The sequence below is a fragment of the Calliopsis andreniformis genome, chromosome 10 (genome assembly GCF_051401765.1).
Source record: "Calliopsis andreniformis isolate RMS-2024a chromosome 10, iyCalAndr_principal, whole genome shotgun sequence".
Classification (NCBI taxonomy): domain Eukaryota; kingdom Metazoa; phylum Arthropoda; class Insecta; order Hymenoptera; family Andrenidae; genus Calliopsis; species Calliopsis andreniformis.
In genome coordinates, this window is record NC_135071.1 from 19097148 (window position 1) to 19108531 (window position 11384).

Below are 11384 nucleotides of genomic sequence, written 5' to 3' on the forward strand. Positions count from 1 at the left end.
TATATTACACGCGCCGCGCGTAGCTGTGTGTGTTGTTTTTTGTAAATGTAAATTTGCAAATAATTTTTTAATACAGTATGGGTATATTAGAAAAGATCTCTGAAATTGAGAAAGAAATTGCTCGAACGCAGAAAAATAAAGGTTTGTATTTTTTTATTGAAATTGATAGTTTCTTCTAACCTTGTTTTAAAATACTACTACATGCATCATTATTTTTGTGACATATGTAAAGAATGATAGGGTGAACAAAATTTGTTCAATTTTCCTGTCGTAGATTTCTTAGGAAAATTTGACCTATCTTAATCACTTTGTATAATAATCCTTGATCATTAATACATAATAAAAAGAAACTATTTTTAAGAAAACACGATTCCTTATTTCACTCTTATCTATAATTTTGTATGTATTCTTTCAGCTACTGAATATCATCTCGGATTACTAAAAGCAAAACTTGCAAAATATAGGTCACAACTTTTAGAACCAGGAAAAAAATCTGAGAAAGGGGAAGGCTTTGATGTATTAAAATCAGGAGATGCACGAGTTGCTCTAATAGGTTTTCCTTCAGTAGGAAAATCTACTTTGTTAAGTACATTAACACATACAGAATCTGAAGCAGCATCTTATGAATTTACTACATTAACATGTATTCCTGGTGTAATTGAATATAAAGGGGCTAATATTCAACTTCTTGACCTTCCTGGAATAATTGAGGGGGCTGCCCAGGTAATTATGTTAAATGTTAATCGGTATACAGAATAGTATTAATGTATTTTACCTATAGTAATAGTAAAAACAATATCAATAAATATTTCAGGGTAAAGGAAGAGGTAGACAAGTGATAGCTGTTGCTAGAACAGCAGATTTAGTCCTCATGATGTTAGATGCCACTAAACAGGATGTACAAAGACAACTTTTAGAAAGAGAATTGGAATCTGTTGGCATACGGCTTAATAAGAAGAAACCAAACATATATTTTAAAGTAAAGAAGGGTGGTGGATTGGCTTTTAACTCAACATGTCCATTAACAAAAGTCGACGAAAAACTAGTTCAAATGATTTTGCATGAATATAAGATTTTTAACGCGGAAGTTTTGTTCCGAGAAGATTGCAGTGCAGATGAGTTAATTGATGTAATTAATGCTAACAGAGTATATTTGCCATGTCTGTATGTACATAACAAAATAGATCAAATATCAATAGAAGAAGTGGATAGAATTGCTAGGCAACCTAACAGTGTAGTAGTTAGGTATTTTTACATAAGATTTTTATATTTTACATTAAAATTACATATTAATCACTGTACATTTAATGTGTTATGTAATTTTTTTGTAGTTGTAATATGAAATTGAATCTGGATTTCCTACTGGAAACTTTGTGGGAATATCTATCTTTAATAAGAGTATATACAAAGAAACCTGGACAGCCACCTGACTTCGACGATGGTTTAATATTACGAAAGGGTGTTACCGTAGAGCATGTATGTCACGCGATTCATCGCACTCTGGCTCAACAATTTAAATATGCTCTTGTTTGGGTGAGAATTACAATTATTACATAAATTAATTTTTTTCTAAAATATTGTTCATAAGAATTGTTTTATTTTTTCAGGGTACAAGTACCAAATATTCACCTCAAAGAGTAGGGTTGCAGCATATTATGCACGATGAGGACGTTATTCAAGTAGTTAAAAAATGAAGCTCCCAAGAAATTATATAAATTATCTGTGAAAATTGAACTGGAAAAGTACACTTTATATAGCTTCTTTTAGATTTTATACATATTCGCTTAAAAAAAATTCATATTTAAGATTAATCAAACTTGCAATTAATTCGTTCAATATAAACAAGATATTTCAAGTGTACATTTTTAAACGATTTAAGACTTAGAATTGTTTCAATAAAATTTTTAATAATATCACTTTTTTATTACCATTAATCACACAAAGAACAATTTAGAAAATAAAATCATTGTTTTGTATTCGCAAGACAACAAATAAATTTCCATTCAAACGTGCACCAATAGTTTTCCTTATATTCTAGGGAAATGATGTCTAGTGAATAAATAGGTTACATGAGAACTACCCTCGTAACACGATTCTCGCACGAGTTGTCGTTCATTACTGAACCGCCTTGTTAGTGGTTATTCGACGAACGTACTTGACCTTCGAAATATTCATGACAGCAGACACCTTAGCCAAGTAATTAAACGTGGGACAGATAATACAGTGGAAAGTAGACTTCATTGTTGTTTGTTATGATTTTGCTTAAGAGCAGAACTATCAACGAAAAAAGTGGGCCGAAGGGACGTTGCCGACGAGTTAAAAGAATTTAATGTTTAGTGCGGTATGGTTTGATCCACGAGAAAGATTCATTAGAAAAGTCCATCCGTCCAGAGATCCTAAATACGGAAAACGTTCAAGGGGCGATTAGTGCTCATAGGTCTGCCTGCAGTATGCTCAGGGTTTACAATAAAGGAATATTATGGCTGCAGGTGAGGCCAGCGCAACAAAGCCTCGTCAAGAAAAACAGTACGACTACCTCCTCAAGTTTTTGTTGGTGGGTGACAGTGATGTCGGGAAACAAGAAATCTTGAGTGGACTCGATGATGGTGCTGCCGAATCTCCGTTTTGCAGCGGCAGTGGTAATTTTTTAAATAATTCTTTGTTATTTCTTTTTAACTTCGATACTTTTTTTTGGTACATTTACTCTGTATTAGGATTCATTTAACCTTTCTTGTATCTTGCAAATTAAAAACAGAATGTTCCTATATGTTTCATGAGTTTATGAATGTAAATATGTAATTAAAAATATATTTTTTAGCATATAAAACTACTACTATCCTGCTGGATGGGAAAAGAGTAAAATTACAATTATGGGATACTTCGGGTCAAGGTAGATTTTGTACAATAATCAGATCTTATTCTCGTGGTGCACAAGGTATAATTCTAGTTTATGACATTACCAATAAATGGTCTTTTGATGGCATTGATAGATGGTTGAAGGAAGTTGAAGAGGTACATAATAAATTATACGCTTTGAATCTTAGATTCTATGACTATATAAATGTTGTTCGAAATGAAACAATAATGTCTTTTTTTAAAATATTGTAGCATGCTCCTGGTGTGCCAAAAGTACTTGTTGGCAATCGTCTTCACTTAGCTTTTAAAAGACAAGTAGGAGAACGTGATGCAGAAGCATATGCAGCTAAGAATCGTATGGCATTTTTTGAAGTTTCTCCCTTATGTAATTTTAATATACGTGAAAGTTTTTCTGAACTCTCTCGTATGGCTTTACACCGTAACGGCATGGAAAGACTATGGCGATCTAATAAAGGTAACACATACTTATTTTTTATTTTTGAAAGAAATTTAACACAAATTTCGTTTTATTTTTTAGTGCTCAGTCTTCAAGAACTTGCATGTCGTGCAATAGTAGCAAGGACAACAGTTTATGGCATTGACCAGCTTCCATTGCCTAAGTCTATTAAGTCTCACTTAAAATCTTATGCAATGACAACTACGTCTCAGTTACGTTATAACGGAAATAGATCATTGACTTCTAGCAAGAGCCTAGGTTCTCATCACCGAAAATTGCGCTTTATCGGAGTAGGTCACAATGGACTATCAACTCCAGGTAGTTCACCTGGTAGTATAACAGATTCCCGTACCAGCTGCGTTGGTCGTAATTCTTGCACAATATCTTGAGAGTGATTTCAGAGCTGATTGATTTGTGTAAATGCAGCATAAGGTCAAGGTTCTTCCTTCCTGGTTTAATGTATAGTGTTTGAACAACATTTGTGCCATTAGAAATGATCAAGAATTTATAATATTTCTCCTTAAATAGTAAGTGCATAATTATCGATAATATATAATACAGGAAAATATGATTTATTTACATTGTATCTTAAAAAAATCTTAATCATTGAACAAATAATAATATTTTCATGGACTTTTATGTACTTCTAACTTTATGGCCATTGATAGAAAACTCTGATGTGTTGTAAGTGTATTAATGCACAGTGTTTTTTAAACTGAAACAACATTGAAGCAGGAAATTAAAGTGAAAAGTACAAGTTCACTAAGTCTACAGGGGTTGTGGTGTTGACTAAAAATAATGTAAGTTAAATAACTTAGAGCAGCTAAATAAGCATTAACACGTGAAAACAAATTTCTAAATATATAATGTCATTAAACTTCTTGAGTTGGAATTTTAAGTAACAATACAGTATACAATAAATAATATTTCAGTATCTGGAATTAGAGCAACATTCACATTACGCGCTTGATTTTTCTTCCATTCTTTTCATTGAGACTTATTTATTATACAAAATCGAAAAATTTTTCTATGATAAAAATAACACGTTTTATACGCATATTATTTAATTTTACATTATGTTATTTAAAGAACTTAATATTACCGTATGTTATTCTATTTGTACAGTGTAAGTTAAAGAAAACTATATTGTGTATTATGTAAATATAAAAAGACACATATTCATGTTACAATTATATTTTGATAAATTTCACAACAGAAGATTGCTGTGATCTTTCAGTATCACTAGGACCCTTTAGTTATATAAACAATTTTTTTTCTAATGTTCGTTTAAAAAATCAATTAAAATTTATATCGTTAAATCATAGAAATTCGTTGTATGAAATTTATCGAAATGTAACAATTTATATGACAATTTTTTTTAAGAATTACAATAATGCTAAGGAAACACGTAAGATGTATTTGTATTGTCTAAGATTCAAATTAAATTATATGTGTATATAAAAGCGACTATTATTAATCAACATTATTTTATATAATTATAACATGAAGGTATTTATTTACCTGTGAATTACATTATTATTAAACAATAGGTGAATATGATATAAAAGTGATCTTAGTGTTGTCTGGTTGTGGATTTATAAATGTAGCATTAAATTCGTTTGAATGCTTAATTAACATGTTTCAGTAAGAGTTTTTATAACAAAATATATTAGGGAAAACGTTAGAATCATTGTCACTGTATATACTTAACTGTAACATAATAAAGTATCAATAATTAAGAATTGAGCAAAAGGGGCCATCTGAAAAATGGAGAAAAGTAAAGAATGGAAGAATATTAATGACTAATTAGTTACTTTTTACAAATAATTTTGTACATAATCAAATTATTTCTATCAAATTTATAACATCAACCAAATAAAATAATTTAAAGTCATGCTTTTCATGGAAAATATCTTAATTTTGGGTTTCTCTAACATTATTTAGATTCTGAATGCGTTTATGTAATACTATTTAATCATATTCGACTGTATTATTGCATAAATAAGCATTTTAAAATTGCATCAAATTGATGCAGTATTACGTAAATTGTAACAATACAAATTTTTTATAACAATTGAATACAATTACCTAACAATCTAAATCTTATATTTTATCTATTTTAGAAGTAGGTAATATTGTACTTTATTGTAATTATTATTCTCGTATGTGTATATAAGTATTTTAACAATTATAAAACCACTATTTTATAAGATTTCAATGTTTATCATTTACTATGAGAGTTAAGTAATATCTATGAATATGTTTCAATAAGGAAACATTCTGATTTGAGTTTCTCTCTATATATATATATATGTCTGTATAAAATAACTATTATAAGATTTTACTCTGTTTAAAGTCAAATAAATTACTAATTTTACAGTGTATAGTAATTTAATATTTGTAAATATTTTCTGATCCCACAACGTAAAATCAAATTTTAAGTACATACATATTGATTACAGCGTTTCTTAATAAATACATAATATTTTGGAGTAGAATTAAATAACTACACAGAGTATATCATTTAGCAATATTCAGTTGTTTAATAAAAGACTAATGTAATGTAAATCTATCATATTGAATGCTTTTTATATTTTTTTGGTTTTCTTATGTATAATCTGCAAACAAATTTAATCAATGTTTGTTATAAAATACATTTATGTATAAGAAATTTTATTAAGAATGATGACAAGTAATGAAGGACCAATGATCAAAAGAAATGCTTGCCTTTCCTGTAGCGAAGGAAGTGTTTATGTTCCCCAACAGTTATTAGAAGCAAATGAATTATTAACTTCGATCACCAGAAGATTAGAAGATTGTGCATTGGAATGGCAAGCAAAAATTTCCCAAAAACAGTGGAAAATATTTAATTCAAACGCAGTTAAAGGGAACTCACTTGAACAGTGTTTATTGACGAGAACATATTTTCCTGAAAAAAATCTTGATGAAGCTTTTCAACATTTGCTTTCTTGTAATAAAATTTTCTCAGAATATTTAAAAAATTTTATTGGCAAGTAAACTACATATACTTTAAAAATAATAACTACAATTCTTAAGGACTAAAATTGCTATGAAAATTTATTAATATTTGTAGCTCTTTTGCGCGGTGAACAGCCCGTTTTAAATGTTAAAGAAACGCGTGATGCACAAAATCAGTGTTCTAACACATCAGACAGCTGGAAAGAACTAAATGATTCTAACAATGAATCAATCAGTTGTTCTTCTCTAAGGAATGAACATTTAACTGATACAAGAAAACCTGAAAATCTTAGAGATAATATATTATTAGTTCAAAACTCATTCACTGATGTAATTAAAGCTAAAGTAAATTTTGATACAAAATTTCTAGGATTTGAAGCTGTATTACATAAAACTATATCTTCACCAATCAATACAGTTTGCCTTTGTCAATACTGTTCTAGGACTATGGTAATTTGTTATGTTAAAATATTCATTCTGTAATATTAAATAAATACTGTAATGTATCTCTATTTTAGACTTCACATGGTGGACATAAAAAATTGGGGATCATAAATATCAATCAAAGAAATCGAACAATTACAAAACCAAAGCGTTTAACCAGATCCACAAAATCATTTTTTAAAAATCAAGAGATGGAGCAACCACCTTTATCAATTGGTGATGCTGGTGATCGATCTTCATATGGAGCAAAAACAACTTTCTGCTGAATGGATTTTTAATACCACATACTTCTTCTCTGTTGATCATTAAATTTTTATTATTTTTGGATATCACTAAATTAATTAGATATACATGCATATACAGAAATGAGTAATTCATAAAATTTAACAAAAACAATTTTTTGTTACGTTTTATGTCATTAGTACATTATTTTATTTTACCCCTAAATTATTAACAACTGATTTACGATCTACTAGAATAATTTACTGTCATTTATTTTTCGTATAATTTTATTAAATTTTAACTAAAACGCTGTAGAATTTGTACATTGAAGAGATTCATAACAATTTTATACATTTTGTAGTATTTGTTTTAATTTTAAGCTATATTAAACATAAGTATTTTATTAATTACTTTTATAAACATGTTGTATTTGATAAGCAATTTACAACACAGCAGCCTACACTATTTTTGTATTATTATTAGTATTACTCATCATTTATTTTATTATTGAAATAACTATGATACACAAAACTATAAAACGAACACTAAACAAGAAATATTTTATTATACATTAAATCAGTTGTTTAAATCTTGCTTTTCACGAGTCTACCATAATATATAAATTTTTAATATCGATTTATCTGTTTATTTAAATATTAATATGGAAGAAAATATAAAAGAAGTCAGTTATTTGTTGTAAAATGCATGTTACATATAAATACTATAGATTTATCAGACATAAAATCACTCTACTTTATACATTATACATGATACTGTTTTCGAACATTACAAGTTCTTATATTTGAAAAAATACTTTCTTAAAATTGGTATCTTACGAGTAAAATTTAATAAATCATGTAGTGAAAGTTAAATTGTACTGACTCATGCATTCTACACTCTAGTACATTATTTAAGGTCAACAGTTTGTATTTAACAAATTACTATTTCCATGATATTATTCTATTGCGTAAAATAAAAAATAGCAAATGTTCGTTAATCAACACATAAAGATATTTTAGTATAAAAACATTTTAATATAAGTTATACACAATGCTTGTTTTTGGAGTAAGTATGTACTTCTATTCTACATAATGGATAAGTTTCATTATTTTGATGACATCAAATAATGTTATTAGTGTATGGTTTGTTAATTTAAAATAATACATTTCATGTTTTTGTAAAAAAGAAAGAGATTCTAAATGAACAATCTTTAAAATTATACATACAAACAAAAGTATTTTTTTACAGTATTTCCATATGTTAAGTATACATCATCTCACTGAATAAGTATATTAATTTAGCACCTTCGCTGCCCAGACATATTTGCAGAGATTCAATCTATAAATCAGGATGGATACTTAACGTATTATAAGTTAGTATAAGTTGGCCTCAAATCAAAGCATTCACAGGACGTCGATCTTGGTGGCGAAGACGTTAAATTAACTTAATTATTGTAGTGAATTACTATAACATTCTATTCCTCAATAACAGATTTAATATTTTATTGACATTACATTATAAACAGCCAACTTGTATCAAATTTTTTGTCCTATTAGTATTATGAATATTCTGCTCAGTAAAATTGTATCACTTAAGAGGAACATTACAAGAAAGAATTTTGTATACTTGGTATATTCTGATTTAGAATTTAATTAAAATTCTACAAAGTAAAGATCTTAAAAACACAAAAAGTGTTCAAAATGAAAACAATTTTTTCTATATAATATTCTCCTTATGTGAAACAATTTATCTGCCTTTAATTAGAAGCACACTGACATTAAAGAGAAATCTCAGGCTGACGTTTTAACATCATAAAATGATAAAATTACTTTCATCTTCTAACTTGATTTGTTCTCTTATTCTATACACAACAATTTATTCAATCACCATAATATCATTTTCAAGCAAACAGATCTCATAAATATAGGAACGTATTATACTGTAAATGAATGTTACTTTTAAATTTGTGCAGCTATATCAATTGAAAAAGTATTAATTCACATATAAAATCAAATATAAACGCGATTTTGTTGATTTTGTAGTTTTATATTTTTCAATATTATGTTTTCAATCAAATGGAAGTTCCATATTTTTGCATTATTGAATTCATTTAAACAAAATCAGGGATACCTAACTTAAAGTATAGGATACACTTCAACTATATATATTATTAACAAAAGATGTTACAATCTTATAATATGTAATACCAAATAATCAACAACATTGATTTTAATTGACAAAAAGCATCAATTAATTTATTTCGGTAAAACATCTTACAATGAATATTAATAGTAACTAATTTATAATCAAGCGTATTTCAAAGAGGTATTGCAATCCTCGTCATCCTTATTTATGATTTTTCCTCTAAGATGTGTCCAATGATTGTAAAACAATATATAGTATGCGCCATATACTGTGTATTAGCTTTAAAAAAGGAATATGAAATACTTTGTTAAAGTAACTAATTTTCTCATGAAGTACCTCACTCTTAAGGTAAATAATTTAAGAAGACACTTGTTTGAATCGAGTTAAACTAATTCAGAGATTGCGACTCTTATGAGATCTGTATGCTAGGAAGGGTGAAATATGAATTTGGAGAAATAATTGAATGAGAGTCATTGATTTCACCTGAACTCGTAGATCTGTATACTATGTTCTGGGACGTGCTTTAAATTCAGAGATTGATACCTGAAACAATAAGAATATTTTGAACTACTTTCTTAAAATGATATATTTACAAACAATGCATAGATATAAAAACAATATGACCATGTTAAAAAAATACAAAAACTACAACAAATATTTTCCTTTGTAAAATATACTGAAACATCAGATAAATTAAAAATGTATCAATATTAATGATTTAGTTTATTAACTAGTACTAATTTTATTCTCTATACATCTCTATGTAATTCATATCAAGTAAATTATTGTATTTTTTCTTATATATACAATGTATTTTATTAAGAATCATCTCTATCTCTATGAACATTTAATATAATATTACCATTCAGAACTACGATGATAATAAAAACCTTCAATCGTAGCAGCAGATTTTTGGAAACAAATGTAATAAAATCCTGCAAAGGAGGCACCATTGATATCTTTAATTGTATGATCAGGAACCAAGAAATGTTCCTTCCACCTCATAAAAACAAAATCAGTTCCTTTCAGAGCTTCGTAATCGAATGTGTCTGAATTAAAAGTTTTAGCATATTGACAAAACGATTCAAATTTGCTCTGGAATTACAAAGTAATAATTTACTATAGAAGAAGGTAACAGATGAAACTGATCAACAATTTCAAGTACAAGTACAAACCCAATGTTTCTTGTCAACATCCTCATCTGCATCCCATTTACGGGTTAAAAAAGGATATTTCTTTGATATAATTTCACCATCAAAAAATGTAGTCAAAGTGGGAAATTCCTCTGTAAGCCCTTTAATTTTAAGATAGCCGCACAAATAACTGTTCTCTTCATCAACATGCTACAACAAAAAGGATATAAATAACTACTAGAAAACCAAATTTAACAATATTCATCACTTCTAAAACAGTCACTTCTAAAATTCTCAATTCTATTCTTTTCGTTTGCGCAATTTCCACGATAAACTGATCAGTATACCGAACTATATAAATAGATATTTGTAAGTAAATTTAAAAGCACAAAGAAACCTTTCAAAATCTATCTTTAGAGGTTATTCTAAATCTTCGACCGTGAAAATATATAAACAATATAATCAATTGATTTCGATGCGACGTATGTTAAATATCGAATGGAAAAATAGCGTACGGTGAATCGTAGCGCAGTAGACAGATGTCAAAGATGCTACAGAAATTTATGATATTTGTGGCGCAATTTCCAGAAAGACGGAGAACTAACCTGCAAAACTACTTCTACGTCGTAACTGTTCCCTTTCGACTTTTGTGAACCTTGAAATCGTGAACCGTTGTACAGCAGAGATTTTGTAACACCCGGCTGCTTCGAGTTTGCGGGCGGTGGTGGTACTACGTCAACTTTCACCGGCATTCTCGGCTCAAGCGAACGTTCTTAAACTTTGCCCTCGTTGGCCGACAAACTCTTCATCACAAGACTCTCGCAATGACTGCCGGTAATTTTCAGGATATAGATGTCTTTATACGTAGCCTCGAACCCAGACACCTTTACGATCGTAATTTTTAAGCGAAAGATACGTTCGACATACGTTGCGCAAAACCAACTGTTTTATGCACATGCAAACGACTTAAATTGTTTCCTCTCAAAATCAAAAGACAATTGCCCACTTCTGAAATGAAAAACATCTTCAACAGCTTCGTTTAACTTACGAATACGATATCATACACGAACTTTGATTATACTTTGCCGGATGTATGGACGTATTTATATGCCGTGCGCAAAGAATTTAAACGTTACGCTTCTCAAATT

The 11384-nt window shown here is 28.6% G+C and overlaps 4 protein-coding genes across 5 annotated transcripts; 3 read left to right on the plus strand and 1 right to left on the minus strand.

Annotated features, from left to right (window-relative positions):
* The first annotated feature begins 2 nt into the window (after nt 1–2).
* LOC143184503 (developmentally-regulated GTP-binding protein 2) lies at nt 3–1910 on the plus strand. Of its 2 annotated transcripts, none has more exons than XM_076386790.1 (5): nt 3–141; nt 416–723; nt 815–1245; nt 1332–1533; nt 1608–1910. In XM_076386790.1, the coding sequence occupies exons 1-5, from the start codon at nt 78–80 to the stop codon at nt 1692–1694; spliced, it is 1092 nt and encodes a 363-aa protein (XP_076242905.1). In that variant the 5' UTR covers nt 3–77; the 3' UTR covers nt 1695–1910. The 2 variants fall into 2 exon arrangements, with proteins under 2 accessions (XP_076242905.1, XP_076242906.1); XM_076386791.1 differs by having other exon boundaries at nt 815–1164.
* Nucleotides 1911–2189: 279 nt separating this feature from the next.
* Rab40 (RAS oncogene family member Rab40) lies at nt 2190–4442 on the plus strand. The gene is made up of 4 exons (XM_076386702.1): nt 2190–2639; nt 2819–3012; nt 3109–3331; nt 3395–4442. The coding sequence occupies exons 1-4, from the start codon at nt 2480–2482 to the stop codon at nt 3700–3702; spliced, it is 885 nt and encodes a 294-aa protein (XP_076242817.1). The 5' UTR covers nt 2190–2479; the 3' UTR covers nt 3703–4442.
* Nucleotides 4443–5818: 1376 nt separating this feature from the next.
* LOC143184621 (uncharacterized) lies at nt 5819–7170 on the plus strand. Its single transcript, XM_076386983.1, has 3 exons — nt 5819–6323; nt 6408–6742; nt 6811–7170. Exons 1-3 carry the CDS (start codon nt 5996–5998, stop codon nt 7000–7002), a joined length of 855 nt encoding a protein of 284 aa, XP_076243098.1. The 5' UTR covers nt 5819–5995; the 3' UTR covers nt 7003–7170.
* A 981-nt stretch (nt 7171–8151) lies between these two features.
* LOC143184620 (glucose-induced degradation protein 4 homolog) lies at nt 8152–11136 on the minus strand. The gene is made up of 4 exons (XM_076386981.1): nt 10842–11136; nt 10279–10446; nt 9966–10198; nt 8152–9646 (listed from the first exon to the last, which is right to left on the minus strand). The coding sequence occupies exons 1-4, from the start codon at nt 10986–10988 to the stop codon at nt 9583–9585; spliced, it is 612 nt and encodes a 203-aa protein (XP_076243096.1). The 5' UTR covers nt 10989–11136; the 3' UTR covers nt 8152–9582.
* Between the last annotated feature and the right edge of the window lie 248 nt (nt 11137–11384).